The sequence below is a fragment of the Euleptes europaea genome, chromosome 5 (assembly GCF_029931775.1).
Source record: "Euleptes europaea isolate rEulEur1 chromosome 5, rEulEur1.hap1, whole genome shotgun sequence".
Classification (NCBI taxonomy): Eukaryota; Metazoa; Chordata; class Lepidosauria; order Squamata; family Sphaerodactylidae; genus Euleptes; species Euleptes europaea.
The window spans coordinates 79,794,264-79,808,613 of record NC_079316.1 but is presented as its reverse complement, the minus strand read 5'-3'; the positions used below and the strand labels follow the sequence as shown (position 1 = coordinate 79,808,613).

Here is a 14,350-nt window from a genome sequence, read left to right as displayed (position 1 = left end):
AAAGAGGTTCGGGAGAACTAGGAGGGTTAGCTGCTCGAGCTCCTGAGTGGAGGTAACGGCTTGCCTCAGGTGGCGACATCAATTCAGTCAGCTCTGTTCACAAGTCAAATAGGATCAGCTGTGCAAAGAGGGTTCAGTTGATTTTCACCAAAAGGACCTTTAAGCACCAGGCACCAGCCAGCCAGCTAAATGCTAAAACATAAACTACGCAAAGATAATGAAACGAAAATAAAAGTAAAATAAACGCTCTGCAGAGCGGACCACAGCCGCAACGCTGTTCTCAGCTCAGCCGGAACCGTAAACCCCCTAAGTGATAGGACTTTTAAGCATTAACCATAAGGGAGCACTTGTGAAATGACTCCTGCAAAATTTTAAGTCACCCAGCTACATGGATAAGGGCTGATTATCCAGGCCCTCCCAAAGAGAACACCCCAAAGGTGAAGCTGTCCTGCTTATATTTAGAATAAGAAGAAGAGTTGGTTTTTATATGCCGACTTTCTCCACCACTTCAGGGAGACTCAAACCGGCTTACAATCACCTTCCCTTCCCCTCCCCACAACAGACATCCTGTGAGGTAGGTAGGGCTGAGAGAGCTGTGAATAGCCCAAGGTCACTCAGCCGGCTTCGTGTGTAGGAGTGGGGAAACAAATCCAGTTAACCAGATTCGCCTCCACTGCTCATGTGGAGGAGTGGGGAATCAAACCTGTTCTCCAGATCAGAGTTCCCTGCTCCAAACCACTACTCTTAACCACTACACCATGCTGGCTCTTATGCAGAAGTAGTGTGATGGACCCTGCTCCCTAAACGATGACTAGCATTATGTCTGTGTCAGTCCTAAGAGGTAAAACATCTTTAAGAATTTTATATCCATACCTGGTACATAATCTACTGGTGGTACACTTGGTGGCGGTTTACTTGTCAGCCTGCAAACAATATAAACATTATATTTAATTGCTGAACCACAGAATAATAGCTGCTTACCAACAAGTAGAGGCAAAACAAAAATCCAGACCAAAAAAGAAGAAGAAAAACCCTTAATAACAAAAGACTGGAAATTAATAGGAAACATTCAAAACATCCAGTAGGACAAACAATAAAAATGCAAACAGCTCTGTTGTTTCTGACATCAGTTCTGGAGACACACATGAGACGACAAATGGACAACTAAGTAGGTAAGTGTAGAATGAGTGTTAGTTGCAAAGCCAAACAAGGTAATGTGTTGGTTCTGGTGGATCTGCTAGTGGTGAAGTTATCTTCTGGTGAAAGGAGCCTTCTCCTACACAGAAGGGTCTTTTCCATCAGGGGAAGGGTCCTTGCACTGGAAGAATACACCACTGCTATTGGAACAGATGTATGGGATCCAATGCAGTGTTTGGTACACTATGTGGCGTGGGGCCCTTAGATTCATTTGCAGTTTGAGATCTGATACATCTCAAATCTTTGTGTATACTGAGAAAGAATATGATCCTTCTCAAAATCGAGTTTCAGTGTCATCTTTTGAAAGATATTGATGGGACTTCTTCAAGACACGACCTCAATAAGCAGTCCAGTACTGTTGAAGTCTAACCATTGTAGTTTCAGTACCCCAAACTGATCCTGAGGTTGAGTTTTTAGGGCCATAGACAAAAGAGTGGCAATATCACCTGTCCCCAGGTGAGAGTGCTACCTCTTCTAAAACGTTAAGATAATCTACAGAAACACAGAATAAGACCTACATACATGGTTTTCTCTCTATGTACAGTTATACTATTTTATCCCTACAATTTGAAACCGTGAACATTTTCCTTTTTGTTCAGGGATGTTAAAATGCTGCTTTGTGTATTATACCAAGAGTACATTGAAGGCTGCCTTACAAAAAGAGCCAAGAAATTTTCTGTTATGTTACTTGTGTCGAATTCGTAATAGTATAATGACTAATTGCATTCTTGAGTTGATAAATTCAAAGAAAACGCTCCTTGGCTCTTTAAATACTATTTGAATTGTAAATGTGTTCTTTCACTATAATTAACATGTTTGCATTTTTCATAGAGTTGCTGGAGATGCACCCAGGGTCTAATATACTGTGGGAGGTTGCACCAAGGAAAACAACACCAAGCGTCCTCTCTAAATGCCAGCGTTCCAAGATTATGATAGACCAACATAAAATGGCACGTTTTATAGGTCCCACTATGGATTTTCATCCTCAAGTTGTCATTGCCAGATGTCATACTGCTGGAAATTCAGGATGAATAACAGGACATAATTATTCTACTTCCTGCAGTGCACCCTCGACAGCAGCACATCTTCTCTTTACTCACACAAACATGTTAGAAAACAGAATCTAAGGCCACAGCCAAGAATGATGGATCTATGCTTGATGCCCAAATTGTTCTTGCACATTAATTTAGAAAAAGAAAGTTGCCAGTACTCTAATCCCAGATGCTGAGACACTTTCCCATTAAGTACCAGTTTTGAGCATGAAATGCATTTTCTCTTTATCTCAGATCGGCCAATCCTGTATGGGGATGGGGATGGTCTTTTAATCTAATCTGTAATATGATACAGTCATTTGAGCTATTGGCAATGCACATACACTTTCTATAGACATCTCTGCCTTCTTGGCTCTTCCTTTTTTTAAATAAACTAACAAGCTTATAATCAGCAGGATCCTGAAAAATCAGAATGATCACATGATGCATTTTTCATGTGGGCTAATCTGCTAAGAATATATGAGAATGGAGAATCCTCAACACTGGGGTTGGTGTTACCACAAAATTCCACCAGAGGCTGCAAGTCTTCCAACGTGGTTGAATGCCACAGGGAACCATGATTGATCAGGACATACTCCTATCAACACATGCTTAAAAAACACCCTTCAAAGTACTGCACCTTAAGTTTTCTGCATGCGTCACAGAGGAATAGGACAAGAAGAAGAGTTGGTTTTTACATGCCAACTTTCTCTACCACTTAAGGAAGAATCAAACCAGCTTATAATCTCCTTCCCTTCCTCTTCCCACAACAGACACCTTGTGAGGTGGGGGGGGGGGGCTGAGAGAGCTTTAAGAGAGCTGTCACTAGCCCAAGGTCACCCAGCTGGCTTCATGTGGAGGAGTGGGGAAACAAATCCAGTTCACCAGATCAGAGTCCACCGCTCTAAACCACTGCTCTTAACCACTATACCATGCTGGCTCGCATGGCAAGAACATGAAATGAAGGTTCAGATTCTAACCACTCCTGACATTCTATGCACAGGAGATGGAAAATTACAGATAAGCGGTCTAGCCTTGGTTAGGCGCTACGAAGGAACTGAATGCAAGGCAAAGGAGAGATGAGGAGGCCATGCTTCTAAATGCTGTTTTGGACATCCTGGCTGTGGAAATCCTTGCAGAAAACACAAACAACATCACACAGAAAGCAAGCAACAGAATCCATGCTGAAACAACCAGGAGGTGTGCAATTCTAAATCATCATACCGATCCCAAGTATTTTTTCCAGTTTTGCATATTAAGGCCACTTGCTCATTTTGGAACCTAAATGTCAACAGGAGAAAAGAAAAAAAAAGAGAAACATTTCTCAAGCAGGACAGCTTTCTTAGGGTATGAAGGTTCTGCCAATAATGGTTGATCTTACAAATGGAATTAAAAACTACAAATGCATGCTGCTGGTATTTGTATAAAATCACCCCAGTGCTCCCCCCGCTCAAACAAACAATGGGCTTGGCAGTTTAGTGTAACGAACTGCTGCCAAAACAAACAAAACAAACATACAAACAAAAAGTCAAGGGAAAAGCCCCTGTGTATCTGTGGATCACTTGAACACAAGGACTGTACACTGTGTTCTTCTAGATTGTAGTTTAACTGGGCTGAGCCATTGTTAGGTCATAAGATGTACTCTTGCTCAACTAGTTTCAAGGATCACAGTCCTAGATCTTTTATGAAAGTGATAATAAAGAACAGGGTTGCCATCCAATCAGAAAAACATGTCTAGCCTCCTTTTAACTGCACCTTGATTGTCAGAGGTCAGCAGGTAAAGCTTTTCATGGCATGGCCATCAGATTCACCTGCTATCATTCTTGGCTGATAAACTTCCTGTTAAAGGTACAGGAACTTGGTCCTAGCTACACACTGGTGACCTTAGTAAAGTAACTTCAAAATAATTAGCAAACTGACTATGAAAATCAGTGAACTAGGTACTGTTTCCATAACGAATCACCAGTTCCCCTTTAGTTGTTCGTTTAAGTTGCAATTTATTGCCCCAGTCAGTCCTGCTTCCTCTTTCCTTACATGTTTCAGTTCATGTTCTTAACTTAGCCCCACAATCTAGAGAATCACTGTACAGTCAACATGCAAACATGTCACGGTTTTCCCAGCAATCATTTTTTTTACGGTGCTTGAAATGGGTCAAATAAGCAGAAGGTAAAGGAATTACCCAGATGTAAAACACAAAGGTAACCCTGTCATTTCAAATTCACACTTATTTTCTTAAAGGAAGTCACGTATTTTACATCTGGCCTTGCTTGAATTTGCAAAACCTTCTGCTCACAATATCCCAACTGTTCAGATTGCTCAACACATGCGCTGATTGCTAAATATGTGAGTCCGCCCACAGAAGACCTCTCATACGATGTCTACCACGTGTTTACTGAATCAGGGACCTGCCGACTCAGATGTCGGGCGCTCCAGAAATGCAACCCTTACCAATCAGTTGGACCCTGCCGGCTTGTAAGTTTTCCACAGAAAGGAAAAGAACACCAAGCATAGCTTCTCATGTTACTTCAGCCCTGTGATAAGTGAAGTTACATCACCCTTTACATGAAACTTTAAAGAGGCTTCAGCCTTCAACACCTGGCTACAGAAAACCCTGACTGTGCCTACCATTTCTGCTTATTCCCTTGTTTGGTACAAATACATGATCTCCTTTCCCATTTTCGGATGTTCTGCTGCTGAATAGCCAACATCCAAATTAATGACCTAACGACATGTCATTCATCAAAGCAACTGTACCTTCAGGGAGCAAAAGGTCTAAAAAGACCCACACAAGCCCCCACCTCTACCCTGTGTCACAGATGCTAGTGACCAATAACAGAGGAAGGCCCCATCACCTTCATATTATGCCTCTGAACATCTGGCTGGCTGGTGCTGCTGAAAACAGAATGCTAGATCACATGGATTTTAGTCTGATCCAACAACCCAGTTCTCATCTAATGTTAGGAATGGGAGGCCAGGGATTGTCCACATATGTTGACGTCATTAGAGCCAACAAGAGGTCAAAGTATTTCCTAAGCTAGGGACAGGTTTGGGTTTCATTAGGGAAGGTAATAATCTCAAGGGGGACAAATAAAGACAATGAGAAAGACAATAAGATAGGATTCTTGTTCTAAGAAGTCCTTCTGCAGTCAGCTATATTTAGACAACTGTTTCAAGGTTAAATAAAGAGCTAAGAACACCCACGAGGGGGAAACAGAAACATTACTTCCAGTTTTCTCTGACAATGGGAGCAAAACCATTTATTAATTATGTCTATTGCAACAGATTTTAAGATGAGCTGTTGTCATGCTGTTATGAGTTATCACAAATGTTTATCATCATGCCACCGTAGTTAGGAGGGAACTGTTCAAACGCAGAAATATTAAAACGGACTGTCAGTTAAGAGAAGCGTATTTTGCAATTGAGGCAAAGAAGTAAATCTAGAAATGAACTTAAAAGTTAAAAATTTTTTTTTTAAAATTAGCCAGTCACAGATTATTTCATTGGTACCCTTTCAAGGCTGCGATGGATAGATACGACTACTATTCATTGATAAGCCAGGCATATGAAGAGAGGATGTATACACTGCAGAAAGCACACTCATGGGCATGCTGTACCCCATGTGGTGTCCCCGATTGTGGGAGCTAGACCATCTATTGTCAGTGGTAATAGCTAGGCATCGTTCTCCTGGAAAGTTGCCCCCAAATGTACTGCTTCGTTTTTCACCAGGGAGAGAATAGCTGACGCTCACTCATATGGGAGAAAGTGGAAGGAAGTACTTGGGAACATCTTTGGTTAGGGTTTTAACCTGCTTCTGATTACTACAGAGTCTGAGAGCCAGCCAGTGTGGTGTAGTGGTAAGGAGCAGTGGACTCTAATCTGGAGAACTGTGTTTGATTCCCCTCTCCTCTACATGAGCGGCGGACTCTAATCTGGTGAACCGGGTTGTTTCCCCCACTCCTACAAGTGAAGCCAGCTGGGTGAACTTGGGCTAGTCACAGTTCTCTGAACTCTTTCAGCCCCACCTACCTCACAGGATGTCTGTTGCGGGGAGAGGAAGGGAAGGCGACTGTAAGCTGGTTTGATTCTCCTTAATAGGGAGATAAAGTTGGCATATAAAAACCAACTCTTCTTCTTCTGAACTAAGAGCCAGGTTTTGCCTCCTCTCAGCTGTGTTTCAGATTCCACATTATGTCTCTGATCCTGGCTGTTGAGCATTAAGCCTGAACCCACCTGCATAGCCCCTTCATCTACATAGCCCACCTAGAACCATTATTTTTTTGTGCCAAGTCTGATTGTTACTGAACCCTTTGGATTGTCTTTCACATATACTTACTAGCTATTAGAGGAGGGATGGGGAGGTCCAATAATTTCCCTATCTCTATGCAGACACCCACTCCTGAACTGGAAAAGCTGAATTGAGTTTATGCCTTACAACAGTGTTCTGCATGTGCATTAATCAATACTGGGCAAACGCCCGTCATTATGACAAGCAGAGTCAGGGGCAGTCTTGGCCACACGGCATCCAGAAAGGGAGAAATTAGCTGTAGGGCCTTGTGCAGGGCTGTCTTAATGCTCTCTTAATGCATGGGCTGTCTTAATGCATGGGCAGTTGCCTGGGGGTCCCACGAGCAGAGGGGCCCCATGCTAACCTATGTATGTTGTGATTTGCATATTTAGCATGTGTTTTAATAAAGATAATGAACAATATTAATGTTAATTTGGGTTTGGATTAAGAATAAATTCTGAGGTATAACGTAAGAATGGACTTGTTCATTATGGAAGTGCCAATAAATTTATCTTTAATTTCACTTGACCATTTACATTTTTATTCCTGTGAGCGGTTGTGTAGGTAGGGGGCCCAGTGCACTGCTTTGCCCGGGGGCCTATAATGCTGTTAAGATGGCCCTGGCCATTTGGGGCCCCCTAACCACCCTGCAGTTGTCTCCCTGTACTGCCCAAGACTCAGAATGCAAGGGAGGGGGCAACCAATCCAACCACAGTACAACTGATTGTCTCTCCTCTCGCCCCCCACCGTGCTGCCTGATTCTGGGGCCCCATCCTTGAGTTTTTTCCTGATGCTCTACAAACACTATGATCACCCTGAGCAGAATGTGTATACAAAGAAGGTTCTTATACCCCACTTTTCTCTACCTTAATCACATCCCCTTCCCCTCCCCACAACAGGCATCTTGTGAGGTAGGTGGAGATGAGAGAGTTCAGAGAGAACTGTGACTGGTCCAAAATCACCCAGCTGGCTTCATGTGGAGGAGTGGGGAATCAAACCCGGGTCTCCAAATTAGAGTCCACCGCTCTTAACAGTACACCACGCTGGCTCTTATAAGGTCCCCCCACACACAATCTCCCTTCCACATGCCTCTTAGAATCCTCTCTATATCGTTTTTATATGTATGTAGGAAAGAAACCGAATAAAGCCATACAAATAGTAAAAAGGGCAACACACCAATAATGTCTGCAGTGAGGGTCTCATGAAAGGGTTTTTGTGGAAGAAGAAGAGTTGGTTTTTGTATGTCGATTTTCTCTACCTTTTAAGGAGAATCAAACCGGCTTGCAATCTCCTTCCCTTCCTCTGCCCAGGACAGACATCTTGTGAGGTAGGTGAGGCTAAGAGAGGCTAAGAGAGCTCTAAAGAGCTATGATTAGCCCAAGGTCACCCAGCTGGCTTCATGTGCATGGGTGGGGAAACCAACCCGGTTCACCAGATTAGGGTCCGCCACTCATACGGAGGAGTGGGGAGTCAAGCCCAGTTCTCCAGATTAGAGTCCGCCGCTCTTAACCACTGGCTCTCCAGATGGTTGCTGTAACAACAGAGGGTGGGCCTGTACATTGGGCCACTTATGTACTTATTCAGTACAAGTTTTGGTCTCTCCCCGTTGATGTTCCCAAGTGCAATAAATGGCAGCCACGCCATTATCTGGAAGAAAGTAAAGAAAACACCTGAAGACCAAGGTGGAAGCTGAATCTTGCCCCTCCCCCTACTGAGCTCAGCCATTAAGAATCAAGCCAGTTCATATCTGCAGAGCTCTGCCCCTTCATCTCTATAGTCCTGTGTCAGGTTCTGTTTCTTACAGAGCAATCCTGAAAGGAGGGGGGCGAAAGCGCTTAGAAGACAGTGTGACCCCAGTGGCGGTGTAATTGCCACTTGCACTGGCTAAACTGGCACTTACGCCACCGCAGGGACACTTAACGTAGTCTCTGGGGAGCAGCATGGCAGCGTGAGCCACCAACGCCGGCGCAGCCTCGTCAGCAGTGTTCCCCAGCAGTGTTTCCCCAAAGGGGGCATTCCTGTGGGCTGACTTTAGTTAGCTCCCAAAGCCCTTTCGCCCCAGGAACACCCCCTTTAGCTGGTGTGAACTTGTGCCAGCAAAAAAGCAAGCATAGCTCTGTGAAACTATGGAGGAGTTTCACGGGTTTTTTCAAAAATTACATTTTTTTACATGTATTTTTGGGCCAGCAAGCCACTCGGGAGGCGGCACAGATGTGCTGTCCCTGGGTCCGACCCAACTACACCCCCCCCACTCAGGATTGTGCTGTCAGTCACACTGAAGTATGGCAGAATGTTGGAAACTGATGATATAATCTGTTGATATTAATGCAATACTGGTTGCAAAATGCCAAGTTCGATTATTACATACTACAACAATAGGACTTCTGGCATTTGAGTCCTCTATCACTTATCACTATCCATAAATGAATGTTTACCATAGTCATAACATTAAAGGAAAACTTTGAGTCATACAAATTACTGATGTGTGTTACTTACTTTTTGAACTTGCTCATTATTCCACTATCATTTTTCTTGATGTCATGCACTATCTTTTGAAGTTGCCTGTAAGCAAGAAATTAATAAGATCTATGATCAGGTTGTACTGTGCCCAACAATGTACTTAGCTGGATACTTAAAAACTATGTTTGCCATTGTTACTTTCCTTTGCCAAAAGCGCTTCCTTTTCTTTCACTCTCTTTCCGTTGGCAGATATGTTTGTTACTCTGAAAGGCCAGTGATAAACTCCACAGTGGATAAGAAAAATGCGTCACATCAAATATTCTGTAACCGTGCAATTTAGACTTGACATCCAAAGTGCGATAGTACAAAATCTCAAAATTATTCATATGACAATAATTCAATCTGTATATTGAGTCACTTCTTAGAAAGCGTATTTATGATTTCCCTTTTATTGCAATTTTTGGTAGTTTTATGACGCTAAGCAACAACTGATTTACATTTCACTCCTAAACAGATTCCTCTCTTCTAAACCCATTGACTTCAACAGACTTTAGAAGGGTGTGACTAAATTATACAATTAAAAGTTCAAATTGCTTAGGGAGAACCATGATTTAAAGCACATTTGTGTAATATTGAGAGTTTTTTGGGTGTGTGTGGTATAGTGGTTATTTATTAATTGATTTATTAATCCTGCCATTCCTCGTGGTTCAAGAAAGCTTACAATAAGAAAACATTTCTAGTTAAAACCAAAATAACAATAATAAAATAATGAATAAATGAAATCATAAAATGAAATAACAAGCCCCAAATATCTCTAAAAGATGCCTGACAATGCATACCCCATCAAAAGCCCTGGCAAACAGGCAGGCCTTGCAGAACCTCCTGAAGATCTCCAAGGAGGCCCCTCCCCAATTCTTCAGGGGGCCTATTCCACAGAACAGGAGCCAGCAGATCCCTGCCCGGCAACGTCTACATCCCCACCGTCAGAATCGCATCCCCTCCACTCCTGTAGCTCTCTCCACCTGGCTCACCCCCAAGCCACACCATCATGTGTGGCCAGCTGTTTAACTATTTCCATAGCCAACCATAAGTTTGTTGTTTGTCCCAATGGGCAAACTATAGTTTATGGTTTCCCACAAACCAGGATTCGACCAATGGGTGGGATCCCATGATCCATCAATGGAAGGTGTTGACATCAATTTTCCTGGCTTTCCCCTCCCCCTACAGTAGTCTTTTCGGACCCTGAGGAAGTTTATTCCCAGGGTTGTGGGACTCTCATGAAGGTTGGGAGGCTGAAATAAGGAAGGGGACGAAGGTGAATTCACTTCTTCCTGCCTCTTCCATTAGTGAAGCTGTGCAAAGAAGGGTAAGAAGGGAGCAATTTCACCCCCTTTCCTCTCCCCACTGTAGCCTGTATGGGTGGCTCCTGTGACCCTGGAAACAACCTTTCCTGGGGTCAGAAATGGCTGCTGGGGGTGGGGGAGAATGCTACGAAGATCTGTAATCACTGCATGGTTCTCACACAGTCCTTGCACTGAATCCAACCCAGGGTTTGCCTACCTCGTTTTCAAAGGAAGCCCAAACCGCAGTTTGCTGATTTGAACATTATGGCAAATCATGCCGGCAAAAATAAAGCATCAGTATCTAATTAGATTGCTAAGTGAGAAGGGAAGAGGGACAGTGTGAGCCTAAGGATTCCTTGGGCTTGTGCCCATCGCAGCAAATCACGGTTTGCTCCCTTTGTTAAAACGGGTGTTGTCACTCTTCCAATCAGCCCTCCCTACCAACACTCAGATACGAGAGGAAAAGACTGCAGAATAGAACAAGGGGAGGATGGTTAGTTGAAAGTGGCCTGTAACTAGGGTTGCCAGGTGGCTTGGAATGGCGGGCTCACAGCAAGGATCGCAAATGCAGCTGCGAGCAACACGATCCCCATCACTTCCGGTTTACTTCCGGAAGCGCCACAGCACAACGGGACAATTTGCCACTGAAATGGGGGTTTGAGTGGTAAATTGTCCCCCCGTTGTGCTGCAGTACTTTAGAAAGTAAACGGGAAGTGACGGGATTGCGTTGCTTGTGGCCACGCATGTGCGATCCCCCCCCCCAAAATCTCCCGCCGGAGGAGAGGGGGGACCTGGCAATCCTAACTGTAAGTAGCAATGCTGCAATATCTGAAGTGGGGCCCTTTTCCCATCATTGTTGCTTAGATCCAGTGATGCGCAAGCAGAAACATAAACAAACTTGGCACAGTTCCACTTGCGCAAGACCTTGTGCGACACCTAGCACTTTCCTTCCTATTTTACAATGCCCAGAAATTTATTTGCCAAAGATCTTGCAGAGCACTAATGCAAGTAGGAATACAGTAAAGTTTGACTTCGCCCAAGCAGCCACCGTGGTCTTTTTCTTGCATTTTCGTTTGAACAGAAACTCTAGCACAAGTGACCTTTTGCACTGGATCCAGCCCAATCTTTCTCACCCTGTTACAAAAAAAGCCTCACGAAGTAATCCTGGCAGACTGAGCTGCTGTTGAGCACCATGCTGGTTTTTTCTCCTAGCCGGCTGTCAATCTTATTCCCTGCTTGCCATCTCAAAGCCTGCAAACTCAAGATTAACCATAGGAACCTCTCTAGACTGCAAAATTGTGGTAAGGGGACAGGTCTCTGCTTAACTTGTCCTTCTACCGTATCATTGTGGAAAGGAATGCTAGCTTTAATCTCATGTAAGTCAAGACCATTTTGATAGAGAAGGACTGCATGCAGGGAATGACAGCATAATTACCACTCAGGCGGTATTTATTTTGGTTGTCCTGCCTTTCAGCTTGGTGTAAACAGGTGTGCAGGTGCAACAGTGAGAAATTTTAAAAAGAGAGAGGATTACAGCTTCTGAACAATGAATGGAAGCTTGCACATTCCCAGCACAGTCTACAAATGCACTGGAAGTTTGAAATACCTAAGTAATGCTTCCTTGTATTAACACTCTTTATTTCAAAAATGGAATGGAAACCAATAGTAACATTTTGTCAAAACACATTCTGTCCATCAATTTTTTTTAGCAGGCAGATATCTCAGAATTATGTCAAACTCCCCCCACCCAAGTATACAGATCTTTCATTGTTAGTTTGGTGATGCTAAATTATCTAAATCGAACACAGATCCACCCCCCTCGCAATCCCAGCAAGGGGAGAAGCACCATTTAAGTGCAATGGTGATCAAGTGGGGCGGAATTTGGGTCTCTGAAGAGACTGACAGTGCCATCCTAAGCAAAATAACCCACGTCCAAGCCCATTGATTTCAGTGTACTTAGAACGGTATAACTCCATTTAGGATTGCACTATGGCCAAAAACGCATGGTCCCTTAACCCACTTTATTCCCCGTTTCAGCCAGGATCAAATTTACCCGGGCTGGGGGGGGGGGGGGAAACTGTACACATTACCTTGAAAAGCAGGGATGAAACTGTGCCAATTGATCCATGTAAACAGAAAATGTGTGAGACATGAAGTTCCTGATTAGTTTGGCACACACCCCACGCCCCTGGTGATTGGTCGTTTCAAATTGACCAATGAGGGCTTTCCCTGCCCCGGGAAATGACCAACCACCGGGGGCGGGGGTGTTGCAAGCTAAACAGGAACTTTGTACGTCTCCCGCATTTTCTGTTTACATGGATGGATTTGCACACAGTTTCATCCCTGCTTTTCAAGGTAATGCATACAGTTTTCCCTCAGCCAGGGTAAATTTGATCCTGGCTGAAATGGGGAATAAAGTGGGTTAAGGGACCATGCGTTTTTGGCCTATGAATGCAGTGCTTTCTGACAGATGGTTTGCATTGCTAGAGCTGACAACAGTCACCACATGATCAATGTGCTATAGCTGGTGCAGACAATTCTTGGCTGGTTAAGTCTATGTTGGGACACAGGCCTGGAATGATTGAGTTTGATCCAGTGATTCCCTTCTGCCAGACTGGATCCAACAACTCCCTTATGCCAAGACTTCTTCTACATGGCGAAGTCTTCCAGCATCAGAGGAAGTCTGTACTGAACAAAGGAAATATTTCTCCATTGGACAAAGGCTTTCTAGAAGGGAATCATTGGATTCAGTTTGGTGGAAGGAGGTCGTTGAAGCCAACACACCACATTTTATTCTTGTAACTAAATTTAAGACAAAAGATGGGTTCTTTCCTTCTTTTACAGGGAGGAGGGAAAGAAGTCCGAACCATGATAATGTCCTAAACCTGACAAAGGAAAATAGGCACACCTATTTTACATTAAGTGAATAAGAGGTTCCAGGTGAAATATTATTTTGAAATACTTTAATTTGTAAATGTACATTTCTATAAGCCACACTTTTATATATGCATAGTAATGGTCTCAGTCAAGAGAAACTTGCTTTTAGAGAAGTCTGCCATAAATGACCCATTTAAGCTCCACGGATTTTAAGGAACGAATGCTGAAATCTTATGTATTACTTACTAAGCAGTATGTTCCACTGAATGTAGTGAGATGTTTTCTTGAGAAGGGGAAGTAAATTAGGCTTCTTAATCCCATAAATACTCACCTGGAAATAAGCCCCATTGCAAACAGTGGGACTTACTTCTGAGTAAAAATACTTGGAATACGATATTTGGGACACTAAACTTTTCAGCATATATGTGCTTGTCGATTCCTGAAATACAAAAAGGCTCAGCATTTTAAAATGCAGTCGTCACTATCAAAATTGTGAGATCGCAGTTGAGAGCGAGACTGACTGCATTTGTTTACTTGGCAAGCAGCCTTGCACAGAGGGTTTTTTTTTTTTTAATGTGAGGGAACATTCAAAGTTGGAATCTCCTATCTGCAGCCTGGAGATGCTCATCCCATTCCACTATACCAATAATCTAGCCCCTCATTATCTAGCTCGTGTGAACCAGACCGTAGAGTGTAATGTCCCAACTGAATGGTTTTCTTCCACAAAGCCACAGGTCTTGCGTTTATTTCACACCAAAGGATCGAAAGGATTGCAATATATCCAGTTTGACTGCTCTGCCGGCATGTCTCACTTGGCATATGTGCTCTGCGGGTAGGGCTGCACCTAAGTAATAACAGGTGTAAATATTGAATCTCAGGAAGCCCTTGTCATTAGAAAAGTATAGCATGTCATTGTCCTAGTATATACTGACATGTTTTACCTTCCAATTTGGGGATTAAAGAAGGTGATGGTTTCTATCAGTCAGAAAGCAGTTGGTCCATAAAAATCACAACATTAGTTTAAAAGCTAAATCTATAGTTCTAATGCTTTAATGTCACTAAGAGCCAGCGTGGTGTAGTGGTTAAGAGCGGGAGTGTGGAGTGGTGGACTCTAATCTGGAGAACCGGGTTTGATTCCCCACTCCTCCACATGAAGC

General features: G+C 43.4%; 1 protein-coding gene across 1 annotated transcript in view; it reads right to left on the bottom strand.

The window, feature by feature from the left end:
- BLNK (B cell linker) overlaps nucleotides 1-14,350 on the bottom strand; it is a 114,831-nt gene that overhangs the window by 32,855 nt on the left and 67,626 nt on the right. Inside the window, exons 4-6 of the mRNA XM_056849954.1 lie at nucleotides 9,010-9,075; nucleotides 3,453-3,509; nucleotides 874-923 (exon numbers count right to left, since the gene is read on the bottom strand). Coding sequence (XP_056705932.1) covers nucleotides 874-923; nucleotides 3,453-3,509; nucleotides 9,010-9,075 — 173 coding nt within the window. The remainder of the gene's footprint in view (nucleotides 1-873; nucleotides 924-3,452; nucleotides 3,510-9,009; nucleotides 9,076-14,350) is intronic.